Source organism: Pelodiscus sinensis, chromosome 5 (assembly GCF_049634645.1).
Source record: "Pelodiscus sinensis isolate JC-2024 chromosome 5, ASM4963464v1, whole genome shotgun sequence".
In the NCBI taxonomy this organism is placed as follows: domain Eukaryota; kingdom Metazoa; phylum Chordata; order Testudines; family Trionychidae; genus Pelodiscus; species Pelodiscus sinensis.
Window position 1 is genome coordinate 43,350,693 of NC_134715.1, and position 23,825 is coordinate 43,374,517.

General features: G+C 41.0%; 1 protein-coding gene across 2 annotated transcripts; it reads right to left on the bottom strand.

Moving 5' to 3' along the window:
- Nucleotides 1-5,753: 5,753 nt before the first annotated feature.
- Nucleotides 5,754-23,824, bottom strand: ELMOD2 (ELMO domain containing 2). Of its 2 annotated transcripts, none has more exons than XM_075929911.1 (9): nt 23,697-23,824; nt 22,809-22,956; nt 21,523-21,551; nt 18,736-18,833; nt 17,165-17,294; nt 16,012-16,145; nt 12,729-12,797; nt 10,075-10,208; nt 5,754-9,536 (listed from the first exon to the last, which is right to left on the bottom strand). In XM_075929911.1, the coding sequence occupies exons 1-9, from the start codon at nt 23,739-23,741 to the stop codon at nt 9,376-9,378; spliced, it is 948 nt and encodes a 315-aa protein (XP_075786026.1). In that variant the 5' UTR covers nt 23,742-23,824; the 3' UTR covers nt 5,754-9,375. The 2 variants fall into 2 exon arrangements, with proteins under 2 accessions (XP_075786026.1, XP_075786027.1); XM_075929912.1 differs by lacking the exon at nt 23,697-23,824 and adding an exon at nt 23,565-23,636.
- Between the last annotated feature and the right edge of the window lies 1 nt (nt 23,825).

Here is a 23,825-nt window from a genome sequence, read left to right on the forward strand (position 1 = left end):
CTCTGCAATGGGAATCCTGTGAAGCAAATCACTTGATCTCCAACAATTGATTTCAGAACACAAAATGTCAATTGTTTCATGACTTCATTTTATTCCGTATGTATGTGTTCGTAAAGGGAATATACCCAGATGTAGCACTCATTCAGCAAAAGTTTCTCACATCACAGAATTTTCATTAAACACTTCCCCTGTTGTGTTTAAATTTAGAAAGCTAGAATTATTTTGGTTTATTAAAAAACCTGATTGATTATATAGACATGATTTGTTTGCTGTATATTTCTAACGCATAATGTGTGCACTCTTCTATATAAATTACAAAAACAAATACTTTTCTTAAAAGGATACAGATAAGCTAAGGGGCCAGGCTACAAAGTCATAATGTTAGCAAAGCAGGTATGGATATGCATTGTGAAATGGACATTATTAAATTGTGAAAGCAGCCCTGACAGTTCTGGAAGGTGGTTTTGCTGGATTTCAAGAAAAAACCTCTCTCAGCCTTTGAGGAGGATATACAAGGTCCAGGAATTCAAAAAATTACTAGGGGCAGAGGGGGAAGCGATGATAAAAAATAGCTTATCCTAGGTAAAGAGCTAGGTTTTTTTTTCCCAGCAGGGGAAAAATCTTGTGTGTGTTTTGTTTGGTTAGAAGGCCTTGGTTCCCAGTGTAATTGGGCCCAGAGTGGATTAGAGAGGTTGGCTAGTAATTGGTAGTTGGCATAAGATACAGCTGACTCCAATTAACTACTCCTCCCAGAGACTGCTTGTAGTGGGATTAAAATGGCGGTGTTATATATACCAGGTTTAACACATTCAACAGAGCATAATCAGGCAACACCTAAGACGGCAAATGTTGGAGGAGTGCTAAAGAGATACAAATGGGTCAAGAAAGGGGAATGAGCAGATGTAATCATTTCAGGAGAAAAGGTGATGAGTTTGGGGACAGTGGGTTTGCCTTCCTAGGAAACCATCTGGTAATGGGAAGTTTCTGTGGGTGAAGTCCCTTGATAAGATGTGCTATACAAGTGAAAGTTGTGCTACCTAAAATCTGGGAGTGCAAGAACTTCATTGATAGGATGCACCTAAAAACATCTAGGATCAAGGATGCTAGCTGATGACAGAGGATTACAGCAATTCTGGAGGAGGAGGAAGAACCAGGGCTCTACAAGAGGGAGTCAGGCTGTAGAAACTACACAGTACTCACATCCTATCCAGTTTTCCTGTTGGTCAAGCTGAAGAACTGGCATGCTATATTGGCAACAGGAAGTATGGCACAAACCTGTCTCCAAAGCTGGGCTGCACCTGTTCACCACACCCAAGAAGAGGAAACCTCTAGGGTGCTGCTGGTTAGTGGCTGCCTTCTGAGGAGTACAGACACCCATTTACCAACATGACATGATCTCTTGGAAGATGTTCTGCCTGCCTGGAGACACTGTCCAAGAGGCTTCAAAAATGGCTGAGGATCATTACTCTGACCACTACCTCATGCTGTTCATCTGCATGTGCATCGCTGATACTACCAGGTATGACACTGAGCTCATTAGCAGTGATTACAGGGCTCTAAGAGTGAGAGGAAAGGAACTGGGGTGCAGGTTGTGTTCTTGTCCAGCTTCCCAATTAAAGGTAAGGGCCTAGGGATGCAGAGGGACACACAACCTGGAGATGAGTGCATGGCTCTGCAGATGGTATTGATGGGAAGACTTTGGCTCCCTTCACATAGGATGTTGCTCTAGGAAGAGGGTCTACTGGAAAAAGGTGACCAACCTTACCAAGACTTATGGAAAATGATTTGTATGCATGTATCATTTTTGTAGATGAAATTAGAACCATTGGTCTGTGTATTTGGTATTCCATACTTGTTGCTTTGGATCACTCCCACTGCTGTCACTTCAGGTACTGCAATGAAAAAGCCAGAGCGGGCTGATGAGCCATCAGCTAGAACAATGAACGGCGAATGGGCTTAGCCTTCTCCACACTGCTACTGACTCATGGATGCTGTAGAGTCAGGTGACTTGATCACCTGATACTAATCTGCATCGTGGACTGCTGAACTGCTCAAAAGGGAGTGAGAGAAATCAAAGATTTCTATATAGTGGGAAACTACATAAGGCAGGGAAGGAAAACTATGGTTGTCTGCAGGACGCTTAACTACCTTCCCACGCCAAAAGGATACCTGAAAACCCTTAGACTGGACTGAGGGAGGGAACAGATGCCAACCCAGGCAGGAAAGATTTGTCTTTCCCGTGGAAAATAATCTGCATGGAATAATATTTAGGTTGAGAAATATTAGTTGTAGTCAATTTCTGTAGTGTGGTAATGATAGCAATTAGGTTTTAATTACTGAGGTGATGGATGGTCTTTGTTCTGCTTGTTACCACTTAAATCTACTTGATACTTTTAATTTTTATTGTTTATAACCCAGTTTATGGAATATCTATCTTGATGTGTATATGTGTGGGGAGAAGCTGTGTATTCATCTCCTTGATCAGTAGAAAGGAGGGTAACTTCAATCAATTTTGGGTTTGTACCTTAAAGGGGTGGAGCAGTTCAACTTCTGGGTGCTGGAGAAGATTCCCTAAGATGAGCCATCCCAGAGCTGATCTCATTGTCTGTATCTGCAGTTGAGTGTGGCCTTGCTTGTGTGTGTTTCTAGGGGCTGAAGAGCCTGCCTCAGCAAGACCAGGTAAAAGGGGGCCCAAGCTGGCAGAGGTGAGGGGAGGGAGGAGTTTGGTAGTCTAAGCACCTCTGGTGGCATCCCAGAGGTGTCAACCCATCACACATAGCAGCTGGGTGTGCCAGTCATAGCAGTCCATTGGACAAAGCTCTGTGTGCACAGACAAAGACAGGCCCTACCCCCAAGAGCCTTGCTGGGTCTCCTGCTCTGTGCCTGTTGCATATGTGATCTTCCATGAAGCACATGGAGAGTTCAGAGGAAGCCCTCTCCAGGACTGACCTACACATTCCACCCTGTATTGGATGGGAGGCCATGTGAGATTTTGGCCCTACCTCCTTCATAGAAACCTAGATGGCAAGGAGGAAGAAAAGTGTTTGGATCCACTTCCTCACAAGAGGAAAGGAGGCGTATGAGCAATCTCCTTCAGTGATCAGGGAAGGTGGTAAGGAGAAGCTCCATCAACATGGCTCCACAGTTAACTGTGCACTCACTAGCCTATAACTCTAAAACTAACTTCAAAGGAAAAGGAGCCTAGTTGGATTTATTCTGAGGGCAACAAAGAATAGTTGCTGTCTAGTTTTGAAGAAAACTAATCAGATGATGCGTGAATTACAAGTCAGATACCTGCCTGGGGAACAAATACTGAAAGACTATACAATGGGAAGCACAGTAGTAATGGTGGTTGCATAGCCCATAGCTACAGTAGAAGTCCAATTTTATGCAGTAAGATCTCCTGCATTATTTGCTGCCCACTGTGCATTTTGGGAATTAAGTATTTTAATTTTGTACAAAAGTCCATGCCAGATTCTAATCGTATGCAGCAATTGATTTAAAATAAGGACATAATTTGTGTTCTTTTCAATAATTACTTTATGGATTATGTGAGACTAAAACCCATCTGATTTACCCATGTCTATTTACTGATGTTTTGGTTGTAGCTTTTTGAGGAGGATGCAGGGTGAGTAAAGTGCCATATCCCTGCCTTGGAAGAATTACTTTTGTGCAAGAATACTTTAGTTTGAATGCCTGTTTCTTGGGTGTGTCTGCTGAGACCTTCAGCACAGGCAGTATTTAGAGCCAATTTTGTGTGGTATTTATGATATGGCCCACTTCTGTCCTGTTTCCAATTTAACTTTTCATCCTAAATCCAAGTCATTTTGCTGCTGTTTTCAACTATGTATCAATTTCCTAGCATAGAAAGTGCTAGAGAAACAAACCTAAATCAAGTCCCGTGACTGAGGAATACTGGTGCAAAGGGCCTTAAGGGAATTCTAAGACTGGGCCTTAATGATAAAGGAAACCAATATAAAACATTAAGGAAAAGACAATAACCAATACTATTACTACTTTAAGGGTATGTCTACACTACCCTGCTAGTTCAAACTAGCGGGGTAATGTAGGCATACCGCACTTGCAAATGAAGCCCGGGATTTGAATTTCCTGGGCTTCATTTGCATAAGCGGGGAGCCGCCATTTTTAAAACCCCGCTGGTTCGAACCCCGTGCAGCGCGGCTACACGGGGCACAAACTAGGTAGTTCGAATTAGGCTTCCTAGTTCGAACTACCGTTACTCCTCGTGAAATGAGGAGTAACGGTAGTTCGAACTAGGAAGCCTAGTTTGAACTACCTAGTTCGTGCCCCGTGTAGCCGCACTGCACAGGGTTCGAACCAGCGGGGTTTTAAAAATGGCGGCTTCCCGCTTAGGCAAATGAAGCCCGGGAAATTCAAATCCCGGGCTTCATTTGCAAGTGCGGTATGCCTACATTACCCCGCTAGTTCGAACTAGGAGGGTAGTGTAGACATACCCTAAGTGACTTGCAAGCACACAGTAAGGAGAGAACAAGTCCAACTGGAGAGCGCCATTACAAAATAATAGGGATATCTTGCTAAATGCAAATACCTGGATTTTTTTTATCTTTATTATCATTCTAACACTTGTGCCCAACATAGCAAGATCACAATTACATTATTGCTTTATTCTGTGGCAATTGTTAACATTTCTATTAGTATACAGTTATCTCATTGCACAGGAGAGACAAGTAACTGCCTAACTTTCCTGTTTGCTTCCAGTGAAACACAGCATCATAAATTGGTAGGACATAAAATATTTCAGACTATAGTATAGCACCATAAGAATATGATTACGTGAAAACTATATTTTCATTACAGATTAACATTAGTGTCAGCGGTAAAGGGTGTAAGCCTCCTCTAATTACAACAGAAAACTTTCTCCCATCACAAATCTTAAAAGTTTATGCTGAGATTTTATAGAACATTTATTGAAAATAGAATTTATGAATTAGGCAAGATAGGAGAATTAGAGAAGTAGGAACTGAAAACTGCTAATTTGTTCAGAGACTGAAAACCATGCACGACAGTGCTTAGAAAAGGTAGATTAGCCTCTTTCTCTCAAGTGCTTGAGCAGTATACATTCCAATGATCCTCCATATTGGTTTATCAGAAGCAGTAGCAAAGAAACTTCAGTCATTAATGTGTTCATTTTGCTACCTAACAATTCCAGTTTAAAACAATGTCTATACCAAACTTCTGCAATTGAAACCATCTTTCAATGTTGCTCCTTTTAAATAGAACAAGCAATGTCAACCTTAAAATGCAGTTTTAAAACACATCTTTCCTGTTGCCACCACCGGCTATTACAGCAGACTGAAATTATCTAATATGTGTCTTCCTACATCTCTTCAATTAAATTGTTTACTTTTGAATTTCTTACCCCATGCAAAGATTTGTCTCTCTTCTTTGTTGGTGAGTTTCTAGTTCGCTTCAGTTTTTCTCATGGAGTAACACAATATTTTAAAAAATGTAGTGGTACATTTGTTAAACTGGTTCCATGGAAAATTTATAAATATTAGTACTTGTGTTGATCTTAAATTTCATTTGAAAAACTGGCTTTTTGCAAAATGTTACTTTAGAGCAAGACTTTACTTGATAATGTCCCTTTAAATAAGTTAGTGTTAAAAAGAAGAAATGTTGGAAAAGTTATTTTGTTGTTTTTCCAGGAATTGTCACATACATATAATAGAACTGGAGGTTAATCAAATAAGCAGTAATAGAAAAGCAACAGCGACTTTAACAAAGACTTTAATTGGCAAAATGTTTTGTAACCAAGTTTTCACAAGTAGTTCAGTGCTGTGCAAACTGACTATATCCAGTTACAAACTGGGAATTGTGCAATTCCAGTCTTTTCATCTGCTACATTAGGATTGTCATTTTATAACATGAACGCAATAATTAATATAGAATCTTTAACTAGTGTTTGCAAAACAATTTTGTCTCTAACAAACACCCACCCCTAAACAACTTTGCCCTTGGTTTTTACATTTTATCCTACCTAGTTACCAATATATACCATTAATCTGATAGAAGCAAAATATGTACTTAATGGTACAAAACTACATACAAATTCTAATTTTTAAACTGCTCAGAAAGCAATACACAAGGAATTGGAAAAGCAGAATACACTCAATTTAAACAATTATTACATGTGACCTAACATCCATACATTAGACTACGTACCTTTTCCATGTTTACAATGGCTTTATTTTTGCGTGTGGTGATTCTCAGCTCATGATTTTGATTATAAAAAGTAATGACAAACCTTTGCCTGAACTCAGTCTAGACTCTGCCCCAAGATGCCCTAGCTCAGATTTCTTTTGTGCTATATGTAAACTGAGATTGCATAGGGTAGGGCTTGAAAAAGTCTTTCACCATTGGCAAGCAGGAAGTTCTTCCTGCTAGTAAAGGAGCTTAACACATCTATTTCTGTGGAATTACAGGTTTAGTCTTTTATAATTACGTTTCTAACCTTTATGGTTGCAAAAATAATCTTCCAAGTGGAAGAATGACAAACTCACTTGCTAAGCTCTGCAGCCAGTTGACTCCAGCTCCTCTGATATTGTTGTTGCTTGTGGCTTTGCCAAACAGCAGTACAGTGAAATTAACAATAGTACAACCAATTTCACTGATTCAGTTCAGCAGGCTATTGTCTTCAGTGAAATTCAAATATTATATCAATTTCATGCTGCTGTTCCTGGGGGAAATTAGGAGCAGCAGCAGGGTAAGAGACAGGGTGTAGAAGCCATATGGAACCTTGGTGGGGGGACAGGTGGAATTGTGGTGTGATCATTCCTTAGCAGTCAGGAGGTGGTGGGAAAGAGATCCTAGAGATCTGACCCACCACCTAAATATTCTTCATGGGAATTTCTAAACTTACAAAGGGCTTAATAGCTACAGATTAACACAAGATGATGCCCCCAAACCAGGACAGAAATCCTGGAACCCTGAGTATAGGTACTCAACTACCCTTTTAATGGTCATCATTATTAAACACGCAGCAGTTGTCAGTGGCAGAACTGGACTTCTTGCTGGTGATGTTCCTCTTCCTTATACTTTATCTCTTGTAGTAGATTTAGACATTAACCTAAATTCTCAAGAACAGGACACGGTGTTCACATTTCTTAAATGCTACAAAGGTCATTACAGTAAGTCTTGTAAAAATAAGGGAAGGATTTTTTGGGAGTACTCTTACACAATCTCAAATGTACCAGTTTTTGTTGATATGGCAGATTTTCAAAAGCAAGGATGAAAACTGGAGTTTCTAGTCATCCAGTTGGAAGTACTTCATATTTTTTCACTTATATATGTATTGTGGTGAGAAATAAGGAATAAAACTTACATGAGTGAAATCATATTTTATTCCTAATTTGGTTAGGCTCTATTTATATATTTTTGAACACTAGTAGTTATACTTTCCCCCTATAATTAGTAAATTTGTAACCAGGAAAAAAAATGCCTTTTTTGCAAAAATCCAATGAAGGTTTAATTCTGTCTAGGTATTCATCACTGTAGTACCAGTGTGCTTCCAGAAAGGCATTAACACAATGTAGCAGGGTAAAGTGTACCATATTTAAAAACAGATCATGCCAAATTAATCGTTACTATAGTATATGCACAGAGAAGATGTTACGCATAATGCTTCAGTTCCTTTTCAACCAGACTCCTTCCTCTAAACTGTACCATTTTAAATATAATGGTAATGCACACATAAATATAAAGATAAATCTTTGTCTCCCCCTTCTGGCAGATGGAACTCAAATTATACGTAAGACCTCACCCATTCATAACATTTTTAGAACAAAACAATACAAACCTTTTCTATATATACTGCTCTCTACTCTTAGTTTGACTGCAATAATCAGTTGATTATGTGGTTCCTATAGTTCAAGTAGTACTAGGGGATGCAGTGGTAGGAATCACAGCCTAAACAATAATACTTAAATAGTAGAGTCTAAATATCTTCCAATTATTTTTTAATCACATGGATCTTGCTTCTCTTTGCTTCTATTCAGAATAACTTTTCATAACTAGTGAGCAGCAATGATAAAATAAGTCATTTTATTTATTTATTTATTTAGTATCTGTATCATGATAGCAGCCACTATGTGATATTCAAGCATACATGATACAGTTTCTGCCCCTAAAGAACTGAGGTTCTGCTTAGGTTAAATGGAGGGTCAAATTAAAGAGTGGATTAAGCAGAAGGCACTTTATTTAAATACTAGGTTTTAAAAAACAAAGTTAATGCCAAGCCTGTTTAACATTTTAAACAATGCTTAGTAATCACAAACTGCTCTAGGTACCAGCTCCTAGTGCCTGGATTGTCTAAAATGCCAAAATCTGGAAACATACAGTACTGTTATGCTATTAAAGTTGCACTCATACATGCAAGATACTTCCTTAATATGAGAGTTAAGTGTGGATAAAGGGAAGAAGAGTTCCAATTATCTTCACAGATCATGGATTATTGCTGCAACAAAATTTTGCAGGAAACAATGAACAAACCACCAAAAGAGGTACATCATACTCCTACATACCACTCCTTCAGAAAACGTTTTGGTAACTGATAAAAAGAATGGGACAGTAAAAGACAGAAAATCAGAGGGATAGCCAGAAAAACTGTAGCCTAAACAAGGAGAAGGATTGTGAGCTGAAACTATCCATGACAGCATGTGACATGAAAGGTGTCATTAAAAGGGACTCTCTTAGTGAGGGACTCAAACTATTTTTGAGTGAAGTTCCTTCCAAGCCCAAGGATGAGAGTGTTTATTTCCTGGAGGGAGGATTATTTGAACTGGAAATAGTCTGCAATGTTTGTTCTTGTGTGTAAGCACAAATAAATGGAGCCTCTTCTTCTAAGTGACAAATAATTGTTACATCATCTTCATGGACCTCCTTATACAATGAAGTTTAACATTTTTATGGACCAGAAGCTAAAAAAATAAATGGGGGGGGGGTTGGATTTGAGAAGTCGAAAAGCAAAGCAGTTTACACTCTGAACGACAACTAATCAATAGTTAATGGTAGAAAAGGAGCCTAGTATGAAATAACATAATGCAGCATAAATACCTGCTTCATGTTCCTGCACCAAGAGATCTAAGAAAGTTGTGAAGGCAAAAGATCCAATACAGGATATTTTTAAACAAAAGCTTTGTTTTGGATAATAGCATATAAGACCTGTAAACAGAGGCTGATTGTCCAAGCTTTCATAACTGAATTTGATTTTTTTCCAAAAAATACATTTATAAAAAGTTCCATCATTAAACAACTTTTTTGGTGAAATAAGTGTGAGAATTCCATGAGAATACATAATTCCATTTTATAGCAAAACCGGGCAGATTGCAGATGAGGCTATGGTTTCTTTGTAGTACTTTGTAAGGTTAGTACCAAGTTATAGTCCAGAAGAAGTCCTTTAACTTTTTCATGGAATTTCTCTCTATAACAGTTGAAGTGCATAATACTTTCTGGTTCTTCTTCAAACCAAAATTTGTCAAACTCATAAACCAGATAACCTGTAAAGAAAACAAAAGAGTTCTACAAGACCTGTGGTCTTTTTTGTACTTTAGGCTGGTAAGACCCATCAAAGCCATTCAGCCAGAAGATGGGAAAGTCTCACTTTATTCAACAGCAATTTTTCTAGATAGTGTACAAGTAATTAGCAAGAATGCATGCCTTTAGAAAATAGTGGCTATTTATTAAATTGATGCCCACTGTACATATTCATCCACCCAAATTTATCCAATGAAGAAAGATATTGAGGTTAATTCTTGTTTTGGAGGATCAACAGATAAATACTTTTCCTTTGCAACTATGCTTGACAATAATTCATAATCATGTTAGACGCATCACAGCACTACAATATTTTCAATATTTAACAAACTGGTCTATTATTAGATGCCCTTCTAATAGCTGGTCCAGGAGTAATCATGTATTACTGTTGTCAACTAAAGGAGTTATTCCATTATCTCAAACAGTAGGGGCCTGGACTTTTGGTAACAAAGGTAGTCCTACCCTGATAATCTGTAAGAGGAAAAAGTTACAGATACTCACAATAAAACTGATGGAAGTGTTCCATTTGTGGCAATCCAGGGACCAAATTGTAGAGATGAGACTTTAAAGCACCACTCTTTAGTAAACTGTAAGCCATTTCAGTCAGATTGATCCCAACTATTGCATAGGAATATCTGAAATACCAAAAATATTTCCTATGAGACCCTCATGAAATCCATTCTCCTGTTGATTCTTATAATTTATTCCATTTTCCAGAGCTAATTTGTATAAACAAAATTATCTACCAAATTATTTCTATTCTACATTTTGTATAATTCTAGGAATCAGGCAAAGTCTGCCTTGTCAGTATTGAGCATTTTTGTCTCAACCATACTCTTAAGAGCTGGTGAAGTTAAAAGATGAACTGTGTAGGAAAGTTAAAATTTCATTAGCAGCAAGATGATTGATGCCCCTATTAACCATACAAGCAACAGGACAAAGTTTAACTGGCATTATGATGGTTTGTTCCAACCCTGCACTGGTTCAGCAAGAGTTAATCTCACACTGTGGGCTGAGAAGGGCACACCTCCTTGCTTCTACTGGACATGCTCCAACTAGAACCCGGATATAAAAAGGGAGCAACTCAGCTCAGTCAAGGCTGACTGCCAAAGGGAATAGGAGTGCTGCAGGTTCCTGCTGAAGAATAGCTGACACGCTCAAGTCAACCAACAACCTGAAGGCACCTAACGCCAGAGAAAGGTGAGGCCATGGAACTCTGGAGATAAGGCGCAGAGGAACTTGTAGGAAATATTCCCGGGGAACTTAACATGGAACCTCTCATACAACATGCAGCTGGCTCGGTATGTTTTGGCTAGCAACCCTGCCATTGCCAGGACCTTGAATTGGAATCCAATGGAGGAAAAAAAAAGTCTATAACCCCCTATCTTGGCCTGTGCTCACCTTGAGGTGGCAGCCCATCTTTCCAGCCACTCTGGCCATTAGGCTGCAGCCCCCCAAGGGAGGACAGCTATATTGATTCTGACCATTGGACAATGCCCAGAAATAAGGGCAGTAATTCCAGACAGACATAGAGGTGGGACTACAACATCTCACCACACTCCAAACAGTGACCAGTTTACCAGCCTCAGTTTAAGCATACAGAAAAGTAAAAGATACTTTTAATTCTAAATCTGATAGTTACATTTTCCAACTCTTCTTTAACACTATCATCATGCTACCAAACCACTGCTATACAAACAAAGGTGGCGAGCAAAAGCTTAAGTAGATCTTGTGTATTTTCATATGTGATTAGAATTTTCAATTATTGAATATTTTCTACTCTATAACAATCAGGTAAGGTTATATGTGCACTTTATTCAATGACTCAAATTGCACTTTTGGGCTTTGTCCATGATACCCTGTTTCCACAGAGAGGTAGCATTCCAAAAACAGAAAATGTACCTGAGTTACATCTCTAGATCTACACCTGTTATGTATAGGACTCTTTCTTGTTAGACAGTCCAATGATCAAAAAGTAGAATAAGTTTAGCAGTAAAAGTATCATTTTTAAATATTTACAGTAAGTTAAAGGATACATGTTTTCACTGCAGAAATCTTAACTTAGGGCAACGTTCATGACAAGGCACAAGATAAAGTCTTCCCATGCTTACTTTATTAATTATTGTGACCAAGCCAGAGTTAACTGAGGATTGGATGGACAGAAAAGTAGTGTCTTGTAAAGGGTAAGGTAGCTTGTTTGTTATTTTGATATATTTAAATATTTGTACAGTATGCAGTCCATTGGATGGGCACTTAATCTGTGGAGGGGTGTGTGTATGTGTGTATATATATATATACACACGCACTGCACTTGGCACAGTGTGCATTAGTACAAATATCTTGACTACATTAGTGTTATTAAATAGAATAAAGGACAAGTGCTGTTCTCTTCTGCGTGTAATCCAAATCTTAGTCATACTATTTTTGTGGGGTTATAGTATTATGCTAGAATGAAACTAACTGAAGACTACTGCCATTGGTAATCTGTAAACAGACTTACGGGAACAAACACATAGCTATACACACAGGCTGTGTCTAGACTGGCCACTTTTTCCGGAAAAGCAGATGCTTTTCCGGAAAAACTTGCCACCTGTCTACACTGGCCACTTGAATTTCCGCAAAAGCACTACCAATCTCATGTAAGATTGTCAGTGTTTTTGTGGAAATACAATGCTGCTCCCGTTTGGGCAAAAGTCTTTTTCCGAAAAACTTTTGCGCAAAAGGGCCAGGGTAGACAGCAGAGATTTGTTTTCCGCAAAAAAGCCCTGATCGCGAAAATGCCGATCGGGGCTTTTTTGCGGAAAAGCGCATCTAGATTGGCCACAGACGCTTTTCCGCAAAAAGTGCTTTTGCGGAAAAGCATCCTGCCAATCTAGACGCGCTTTTCCAAAAATGCTTTTAACAGAAAACGTTTCCGTTAAAAGCATTTCCGGAAATTCATGCCAGTGTACACATAGCCACACAGTTTTCAATTAAGATGCAGTAACTACATCTCCAAAAGGACTAACTCACACTTAGAAACTAATTCCCTTTGTCAGTGTCCTACAGAAAAAAGGTTTTCCTCTAAAAAATTCAGAAGGTGTGCCAATACACAGACTTGGCAACCTACAGATCCAAGATCTCTGAGAGATATTAGGCCCATACAAATGGCTTACCCCAATTTGGGATGATTTGAACGAGAGAGGATCTGGCGAGCTTCTCCAGTGTAATATTTACTAAAATACCTGAAAAGAAGCAAACATACAAAGTAAGGCTTACTGTATAAGTAGTTTAACAACTAAATCTAACATTTTCAATAACAGAAGAAAGTATTGAACAAAAAGTGCAAAATGAAAACTAATAAAAGTAAATCGAGGAAGTGATATGTACCAAGGAATGGCATGATAAAGGAGATCAGTAGAACGGGAACCTTCTAGAGCAGTGGCCTCCAACCTTTTTACACGCAAGATCACTTTTTAAATGACAGAACAAGCGGAGATCTACAGCCCACCCTTCCTCTCTATTCTCCTCCTCTCCATCACTTGCTATCCCCAACCCTTATACTGCTGCTTTTTTCCCAATTCTTCTATAGGAAGACGTTTTTCCAACGTTTGGCCTGTCTAGACTGGACCAAATGTCAGAAAAACCCCTTATTTTGGAAGCCCCCTTATTCCTCGTGGAAAGAGGAATATAGGGGTTACCGAAAGAGCATGTTTGCTCTTCCACTAAAAAAAAGCAGACAAACAAATGCATCCCTGGATGCAGAAGAGTTTTTCTGGGATATCTCCGGAATCCTGCAAAACTCCTGAGTTACATCTACACTGGCGTGATCTTGCATTAAAGTAGTTGTGCAAGAGAGTGTCTACACTGGCATGTGCTTTTGCACAAAAGAGATGCTTTTGCACAAGAGCATGCATGCCAGTGTAGATGCTCACTTGCTCAAGAAAGCTCTGATGGCCATTTTAACCATAGGGCTTTCTTGCACAGAAAATTCATGTTGCCTGTCTGCACTGGCTTCTTGCACAAGAACAGTTGCGCAAGAGGGCTTATTCCTGAGAGGGCGCGTCAGAGTTCTGGTGCAAGAAGCCCTGATTTCATACATTAGAACATCAGTTTACTTGCTCAAGAACACGCGGCCAGTGTAGACAGGCAGCAAGTTTCTGCGCAAGAGCAGCCGCTTTTGCGTGAGATCGCGCCAGTGTAGACACAGCTCTGAAGTCTAGCCTTACCCTTCCTGGGATGAAGCAGGATGTGTAGGCTCTGGGATGGAAATGAGGGAGTTGGGTATGGGAAGGAATGAGAGGTGCAAGCTCTGGGAAGAAATATGGATGCAGGAGGAGGTGGAGAAGGGGACGCTGGGTCGGGGAGGGGGCTTCAGGGCTGGGCAGTGTTGGTCAGATGTACAGTTAGGGTAAAGAGAAGCTAGATAATTTCATGGAGGTTAGGTCATAAAAGGCTATTAGCCAGGGGATAAAATGGTGTCCTTGGCCTCTGTTTTTCCAGAGGCTGGAGAGAGATGGCAGGAGACAAATCACTCGATCATTGTCTTCAGTCCACCCTCTCTGGGGCACCTGGTGCTGGCCACTGTCGGTAGACAGGATACTGGGCTAGAAGGACCTTTGGTCTGACCCAGTACAGCCATTATAATGTTCTTATGTACTAAGCAAGCTACAGGCTTATGGCTATGAGGGTGCAGGAATTTGGGTTGGGGTATGTGAGAGGCTCAGGGCAGGGGGTTCCAGTGTATGATAAGTTCAGCTCTGGGGGAAAGGCGAGGGCAGGAGTGTTATCATGCTGTGGCCAGATGGGGGCTTGGCCCCAATTGGGGGTTTGTTGGCCAGGCTTCATTTTAAAATAAAATACTATGTCAAATACACAAAGTTTCTACACTGTCTTTATTTATGCGAAGGGCAGGGAACCTGTTTTGACCTCCAGAAAAGTCAGTGGGGGCCACACAAGTGAGATGCAAAATAAAAACTCCTCCAAAACCCCCACAAGCCTCACTAATATGGCCCCCAACTGTGCTGGTGGGAGCAGGGGACATAGTATTCGGGAAGGGTGCTGAGTAGGTTGCAAATGGGTGCTGGCGCAGGGGCCAGGGTGCTTGTAGGTGGTGGGGCAAGGGCAAGGGCCTGGGTCAAAGGACAGGGTGCTGGTGGGGCAGGATACTTGTGGAGGTCTGGGCAGGGGGAGGGGACAGGGACCAGTACCTGGGGATCCTGCAGCTGTAGGCCAAGGCCCAGGAAGTGCGTGGGCTGCTCCCCCAAGCCCTAAACAGTAGCACAGTACGTGAAACTCTGGTTCACCATGTGCCTGATGTCTTCCTATGGGGGCTGGGAATGGGGGGAGGGGGAGTCCTGGACTGCACCAGCTTCAGCTGGTGCACTGGAGACTTTATTCCCCTCTGCCTCTGGGGGGGTGGGGGGCAGAGGAAGAGTCCCAGACCGTGCCAGCCCCAGCCTAAAATGCTGGTCCATCGTGTGCTAGAGACTTTGTTCCTCTGCTACCTTCCTGTGTGCGGGGAAGGTGTTGGGTGCCCAGGACTGCCCCGCAGGCAGGCAGCAGGGGAATAAAATCCCCAGCACGCTGGCTCCAGCTGCTCAGACCACGTGCGCTGCCCAAGCCGTTGGGGCTGGTGTGGTCTGGGACTCCCTGATCCCATCACCACCCCACCCTCCCTCCCCCCCGCAGGCAGGAAGCAGGGGAATAAAATCCCCAGCGGGCTGGCTCCAGCTGGGAAGGCAGCGCACGATGGACCAGCATTTTAGGTAGTGCCCCGGCTGTTCAGATGGGAGGAAGAGCAGCCCGCGCACTTCCGGTACCAGTTGTGCGGCTGCAGAACTCTCCCCACCCCACTGGAAGCCCATGCTACCTCCATTGTTCCTGGAGGAAGCATCAGCACGGCATTCATCTTGGGGGGGTGGCAGTATGGGGGGGGGCCCTCCAAAAGCCTCGCGATCAACTGGTCGGGGCCCCAAGATCGACCAGTAGATCGCGAAAGACAGGTTGGTGACCACGGTTCAAGAGAACTCAGGATTACCCTATTGAAGTATGCTGTAGTCACGAGTTTTCATATCTTCTGTTCTACATCATTATTTTTAACTTAGTGATAACTTTATTTTGAAGAGTTTTGATCGGTAACTTTTTCAGCTACAGCATAGCAGGCCAATCGCACGGGGTAGAATATGTTTCACTTGTAAACTTCTTTCTGCTCTTCTTCTCATTACAATTTGTAACTACAACTGACATCTAACCAATTAGTTGTTTACAACAATGCAGCTCGCTGTTGAAGAACTGTTTACTCATTTCCCATGTTCAGTAATGTATTATAATAGCAGATATATTTATATTTTTTTACACTCAGGTAGTCAATGCAGAGGGAATTGGTAATACTAAATAAAAACTCATAGACCCTGAAAACTTAAAATCTTAAAGAAGAAAAAAAATATTTTCACTTACACCAGATTGACTAATCCCAGCATGCCCATTCCTCTGAAGTCTGTTTTGGGATCATCACCTTGGAAACCAATGTCACACCACTGCTTGGTGATTCTAGCCTTCAGGTTTTCATGAGGCATCAGCAAATTCCAAAGCTACATAAATATACTTCCACATTAAAAACAACAGAACTGCCAATGATTTTCCTAGTCATGTTATTCAGAACCAGATTCATCAAGGTACAGGACAGTTTGCATGTTACTGGGGATATTCTGTGCATCTAAATGCAAGATTATTTTGACATGTAAGATACAAGACTATAAATAGGGACTCTTCCTGTCCTACTTCCTTTCTGTATAACACAATTAAGTCAGGGGATAATTAACTGCCTTAAAGCCTGATACTCTATACTGCTTTGACAGTGCATAAGGACCGCAAGTGGATGTAAAAGAGCATCAGACTCTTCATTTTTATGGTTGTCAGTGTCCTTATCCATGTAAACCCCAAATTCTGCAAACACTTGCACAAATGCTTAATTTAGAGCATGCGTACTACCACTGAGTTCAATGAGACTATCCAGTGGCTTCAATTAAAGCATTTGCATACATTTTTGAAGAATCAAAACCATAAGTGTGATTTTTAATACACACATACACAGGGTACTGTAATACTAAATTCACTATTTTGTAAGAGTCATTAAATTCCTTGAATGGAAGGCACTATAAATTATCAAGTGCTGTTTGTATACAGAGGGTTTTTTAAAAGATAATTTTGTGTACTACAATTTTTTCAATTTCAGATGGAATAAACTTACTGTAAGAAACCCTTGGGGAAGAGAGCTATTAGTCTAAGATGTGCTTTAGGATATTGTTTAACTTCAGTGAGTCACTTCTACAACTTAAACTGTAGTTATCTTTAAAATGCACAGTAAAAAGAGAAATTAAGCTCCTACATACTGTTGGAGACTATAGGACATTTGTCAAAGCCTTATTAAAAGAGCATCCGTCAGAGCTGGCTTATCTAATTTTTTAAATCAATTTTATTCTTCTAGTTTATAAAGACCAATTACCCTAACAGTTACAATTTTAAAGAAAGGTAAATCTTTATGGCTAATTGATTAGCATTTAATTATTCTAGTGATAGTTTAGGACTCAGAATTCCAAGACACCTTCACCTGGATTAGTTGCTTTTCATGTTCTTCGTTATCTGAATCATATGGAACTTTCCTCAGATTTTCCACCTCCAAATAAAGTTTCTTATAACCAGATATCTGCAGCAAACATACCTGCAAGCTTTTCTTAAAACTGAAAAATGAAATAAAACAAACAGAAAAACCTGTGGATCTTAAGGGAAATGTGGTAGGATGACCATAAAGTCATCATTGCTTAGCTCATAAGAAAAAAGGGAGAACATGTCCTGCAGGACTTAATATGATAAAGCCAACCCCCTGTAAGCTTCGCCCAGCTGAAAAAAAACATCCATTTTCTAGAAGTAAATTTATTGCTTCCCTCATCAAAATATTACACTAATCTAAACTGCAGCTCCATTTAAAAGTCTAAGAGCAATATTTCAATGCTGCACAGCTAGAATGGAAACATTGCATCTCTGGAGAGCTGTGGCTCTTCTCTTTTCCAACAGTAAATGTCATAATTGCTTCTAGATCTCAAAGATTATGAAACATCCCAAACCTTGAAATGGTGGATGATTTTTATGTATAAACTAGGGATGTAAGAGACTAGTCGACTATAGGACAAGCAGAAACTTACTGAATAGTAGACTAGTGATGAGACTAGTTGCTTCTCCCCCCCCCCTTTGCTGCCTCTATCAGAGAGAGGTAGCAAGGGGAGGAGCAGGAGCCAGTGCTGGGGGGAGCCACCTTAAAAGCTGGTTCCCCCCAGCACTGTCTCTGGGGGGAGAAGAGGGGCAGGGGTAGGGGTGGTAGAGGCACAGCGGAAATGGCACGAGCAGGGACTGAAGCAATCTCTGTTTCCACCGCTTCTGCTGCAATTCTGCTTTTGAAATGTACAGAAGCCCTCCAGGGAGTGGGGGAGCAGTGGGGACTCCCCCGTGCTCCCTGCGGGGCTGCTGCTGCTTTTTTTTTTTAATGTACAAGATCCCCACTGGAGTTCTTGTACATTTCAAAGGCTCAGGTGCCTCAGGGAGCACAGGGCTTCCGGTAAGGCTCTTGCTACAGTTCAAAGGCAGAGGCGCCCTTAGACTAACTGAATAGTCGATGGAGATCCCATCAACTATTCAATTAGTGAATTAATCTAAATTTAACATCCCTCGTATAGACATTTCTTTAGATAATTTTTCGAGCTGTTTTAAATTTTCCCTCTCTAAGGACTATACAGTTACAGGTGGAGAGACACAAGGAAACCGATCCATTAACTTTAAAAAAAAAATTCTCTAAAATAACAATATGTAATACAAGTCTTACAGGATAAGCAAGGCTATGATAAAGATTTGTTTTGAGATGACCATTACAGTTTAATTTAACTGTGAGTAATGCAGTTATCCCAAACTCATGCCAATAAAACCTTATCATACTATATCATATGCACTTTCCTTATATATGTAATTAACTTAAGATTTAAGATGTAAAGTATGGTGTATATGCTATATTACCCAAATAACTGTGTCAGATTAGGTGATACCTTTAATCTTGTCATATACCTATACAATGTTATAAAAGGTAAAATGATGAGGTCCATTGGAAGTACCTGTAAACAGCAGCAAACATACCTTATATCCTTCTGTATATTAATCTTCTTTTCTTTCATTATACCTATGACACATTTTTCCACTTCAGCTTCACCAACATGTACAGCATTTCTTAACACCTATTACGTAAACAAAATAATGAATATAAAATGTAACATCTATTTTGTTCCTATTTTTTACCAGTCTGTTTATTGCATTTGCATCTTTTAAAATAAAAAATATGAAACAGTTGTAAAGGCTTCACCTCAAATGCAGTTATCTTAAGTGTGCTTGCTTTGCCTCTAAAAGAACAAGGATAGTTTTATTTTTTATTTTTCAACCAGCTGGTAAAATACAGTAATTAAAAAACATGCATCTTGGACTCTGATCTTGTCAGACTTCAGAATAATCAGTATGGAGCATGAATTTTTGGATGAAGATCCTCACAAGAAAACTTAAGAGCCTGACAGTAGTTGTACTAGCAATTCACTATAGCAGGGCTACTCAACACACGGCCCATGGGTCACTTGAGGCCCGGGACCTGTTTGTTTGCGGCTTGCGGTGTGGTTTGGGTTTATGCGGGACTCAACAAGCAGCTCACGAGTGGGATCCTTTGAACATGGCCTCCACTGGGAACACTCTCCGCAATGGCACGGGTAGAGCTCCATGCAGCACTGCCACTTTGAAGTATCCCCTTTTCGCCCCCTCTTTGCTGACTCTGATAGAGGCAGCAAGGAGGGAGGGGGGAATTGACTAGTAGACTCAACTATCTGATAACTAAGCATCTGCTTATCGGATAGTCAACTAGTCCTTAACATCCTTAGTTGTAACTGATTGGAAAACCATTCCCAGACTGCAGTTATCAGTGGCTCATAGTCAAACTAGAAGGGCATGTTGAGTGGAGAGCAGCAGGGATCAGTTCTGGGTCTGGTTCTGTTTAGTATTTTCCACCCATGACTTTGATATAGAGTGCACACTTACAAAGCTTGTGGACAATAACAACCTGAGAGGTCTTGTAAGTGCTTTGGTGAATAGGATTAAAATTCAAAATGATCTGGACAAACTGGAGAAATGGTTTTCAGTAAATAAGATTAAAGTTAACAAGGACAAATGCAAAGCACTTCATTTAGAAAGGACCAATCAGTTGCAAACAGAAAATGGAAAGTAATTGCTTAGGAAGAAGTCTGCAGAAAAAGACCTAGGGGTCATATTGGATCACAAGCAAAATGCTAGTCTGCAACATAACAGGAGGAGGGGAAGAAGCAAGCATTCTGGGATGTATTAGCAGAAGTGTTGCAAACAAGACACAAGAAGTAATTCTTCTGCTCTCCTCTGTGCTGACTATGTACGATTCCGGACATTTCAGGAAAGATATGAACAAACTGGAACGTCCAGAAAAAGCAATGGAAATTATTAAAGATCTAGAAAACTTCCCTCATAGGTCATGACTGAGAACACTGGGTTTACTCACTCTGGAAAAGAGAAGACTTAGAGGGAGATAATTCACAGTACCTAAAAGAGTGGTAACAAGGAGGAGGGAGAAAAATTATTCTCCTTATCCTCTGATAGGAGAAAAAGCAATGGGCTTAAACTGCATCAAGGTGGTTTAGGTTGGAAATTAGGGAAAAGCTTCTTGTGAGTGATTAACTACTCAAATAAATTGCCAAGGAAGGCTACACAATTTCTATCATTGGAGCTTTTTAAGAGCAGGTTCAACTACTACCTGTCAGGGATGGGCTAAAGTGGTCCCCCTCTCTCCACAGCCCAGCTGGAGTGTTGTCTCTCCCCTCCCCCCATGCTGCGGGTGGTAGCTACTCCAGACAGGCTGGAGCAGCCACCTGCCCACAGCAGATAGGGAGCAGCTCCATCTTCCAGCAGATAACTGTAATTGGAAATGCTTACCAGTGAGCCGGTTAACCATTCACATATCTACCATCTTTTAGTGGTGTTATGAATGCATAACAGTTTTCATTTCATTCCATTCCCAAAGAACAACATTTCAATAACGTGAGAGGAGATTCGTGTGTGTAGAAGTGTAAGCCTTTTGGGGTAAAATACTCTATAAATGTAAGATATTGAAATGATAATCAAGACTTCTTGAAGGACCCATACATAATATGGGTTATATCATAACAACAAAAACTGGTTTCTGTGCCAATCACCAAAATTCTCTTTCAGTACCACTTGTTAAAAGAACAGTCTGTTATCTTCATATGTACAAAGACAAACATGTAGCTTAAGATAAAAAAAAACCCTGAGAGTCTAAAACTTTGACAGTATCCCTTTAACTGATGTTGAACATAGCAAAAGAAAAATAAACTTTGAGATACTGCTGAACAACCAAGTATGCAGTCATATTCCATTTGCCTCAATTATCCAGCAATACTACATGACAGCATAGTATAAATGGTATAGATCCAACACTGAAAGGATTACACCTCTCATTTCCATTTTCTACAAACCACCACAAAAGATTTTGAGTCTGCAAGTCTCTACATTTATCCTGTCCTACCTAAGAGCTTCATTTTTGCTGTGCAGATAACTGAGGCCTTGATACAATGACAAATTACCTAGATTAATTTTGTCTTTTTCAAACCTGTTCAATTTTTACATTATTCTGAATTATATTGGAAATTGGGTTAACACTCACTATATTGAGCATTATTCTTTACAAAATGTTAACAGAAAAACAGTAAGAATGTGTCTGGGAATAAAGTTCTCTATCATGAATACGTACTCAAAAGATTCTGAAAGCTACCAAATTCTAAAGGGAAATATTCTCTAAACACTGGTTTTCTGGTATAGTGTGTTATCTCCATCAAATCCTACCTTTCTCTTTGAACATTCCAATGAATACTCTGTAATACAAAACGAATAATTACATAACTACAACTGTTTTACCTACTGAAGTCAAACATTTGACAAGTTAAATCATTAACACATTTGTACGTAGTATGTCTAACCAATGACTTATTAGGATTGCATTAGCAATAAGTCAAGGACAATTTTAAATTACCAGGTAAGTGACAATACTGAATTGAAAACCTTTTGCATGACGTAAATCTGTCACCATCTTTATGAATATAGCTATCTGAATCGTTTTGTATTTTAATTAAATTTACTCAATACAACCTCAGTTTAACAGCTTGGAAAGATGAGCCAATTTGAAAAAAAGAAAAGGGTTCTTGGTGAAAACATATCTACTGTGCACTTAGGAATGTCTTTTTTTCCAGGCACATTAAAAACATTACTAGTAACAGGAATTTAAAGGAACAGCAAACTTCAAAAGAACATTACATTTTCTCTGTACATTTTTCCTAGTTATTGTTACAATAACAACCAAGATTGACTTAAAAATAAAACACTTATTTTAAATTTACGTTTTTGCATTTGTCAGCATGTTAGTGTAATTGTTTTCAGTGTTTTCCCCTTTATAATTAATTTCCATGATTGTATGGGTCTTTTAAAGAAACCTTTTTTTTAAATGGGAAATTGTGATGGTAAAACAAAACAAAACAAAAAAATTGGCCAGCTACTCAGAGAAAGGGGGAGCTGACTGCATTTCCCTTGTCTAACAGGGAAAGGAAAGTATATTGTATACCTTTTTATATTTGTAGTAATTAAAGTGTCAATAAAAGTATTTGTAATTCATATAGAATGATGCACTTTTCTTTTAATTTAGAGGCCATGAAGAAGGCACTGGTGTGCCAGGCAATACAGGAAACAAGTTGGAAGGATGTCAGATTTCTCACAATGCTTTGCTAAAACACTTCCAGATGAGCTACCAATTCCAGCAATGAATACAGCGGTGCTGTCCAACAAGCTAGCCAGTAGCTATGTGGCTATCTGTAATTAGTTCGCTATCACACTACTGCTTCCGAACTGGTTCGACACCACAAGAATATCTAGGGCCCATGCCCCTTTGATTCAGCTAACAGGAGTTATCAAGGATGATTTATTAGACAGTTTTTCCTCAGTCGGGCCTGAAAAAAATTTGTTGCAGATATATCTTCAAATTGCTGTGGCACATATATTCTGTTACCAAATCTAAGGGCAAGAGGAACTGGCTCTCCCATTGCAAGCACTGTGCCTTAAAAAATTATGTCCTTTGTTACCTATCTTTAGTGTCCGTTGGGAACCTTCCTTTGAGCCATCACGGATACGTTGTAATTCACATTTTCCAGTGAGCTGCCTCAAGATCCATTTCACCCAAAACCGAAAGAAGTGTCTATACAGGTATCCCCATAAGTACACAAACATTTTCTGTGCAAAGAGAGTGACAATTGATCACAGGGCCATCACTGTCTGTCCCTACAGGGAGAAGTGGACAATGTGTCTGGGCTGCTAGCGCTCGCTAAACCGCTTATGATGGGAACAAAAAGCCCCCCGAGGGTCTGACAGCGAGCACTCGTCAGCTGTCAGAAACGAAAGGCCGAGTCCGCCCTTAGCCGCCAAGGATGAGGACGAGAAGCGCCTTGTACCAGAGCCGCTGGCGGGGAGGTCGGGACCAAGGCTCATAGGGGCTGCCGGCCACAAGTGGACACGGCGTCCAGGGGCCGCCCAGCTTCCCCTCCCAGCTCTGCCCCAACACGTCCCCGCGGCCCTGGGCGGGTGGCTCTGCCCAGCCAGCACGGTGCGCGGGACCGGGCCGGGGGACCCATCCAAAGCGACGCTGTTGCCAGGTCGCTCAGCCGGGCAGGTGCCGGGCAGGGGGTGACGCCCCACGGCCGCCGCCAGGAGAGGCGGGGCTAGTCCAGCCGGTCCGGGGAGGGGGTGACGGGCGGCTCTCGCCAGACTAGCCCCTTCCCCCACCCGGCGGGTCAACGACCTGCCCCGCGGCCCCCCCCGCCCGGGGCGCAGACGCTGCTCACATCGCCCCAGCCCGGCCTCTCCCAGGAGGAAACCGGCGCCCGCTGACCCGGAAGTGATTGATGGGGCAGGGGCCAGGTCAGCGCCTCTTCCGCGTAACCCGGGGCTGGGGGGGGCCGCGTGTCCGCGCTCACCCCGCGCCGCCCCGGTTCCCGCGCTGACAGCTGCCGGCAGAGCATGGCCCGCGGGTAGAGAGCGGGGCCGGAGCGGCCGCCGCAGCCTCTAGGCCGCTTCCCGCGTCGGGCACAGTTCAGTGAGCGGGG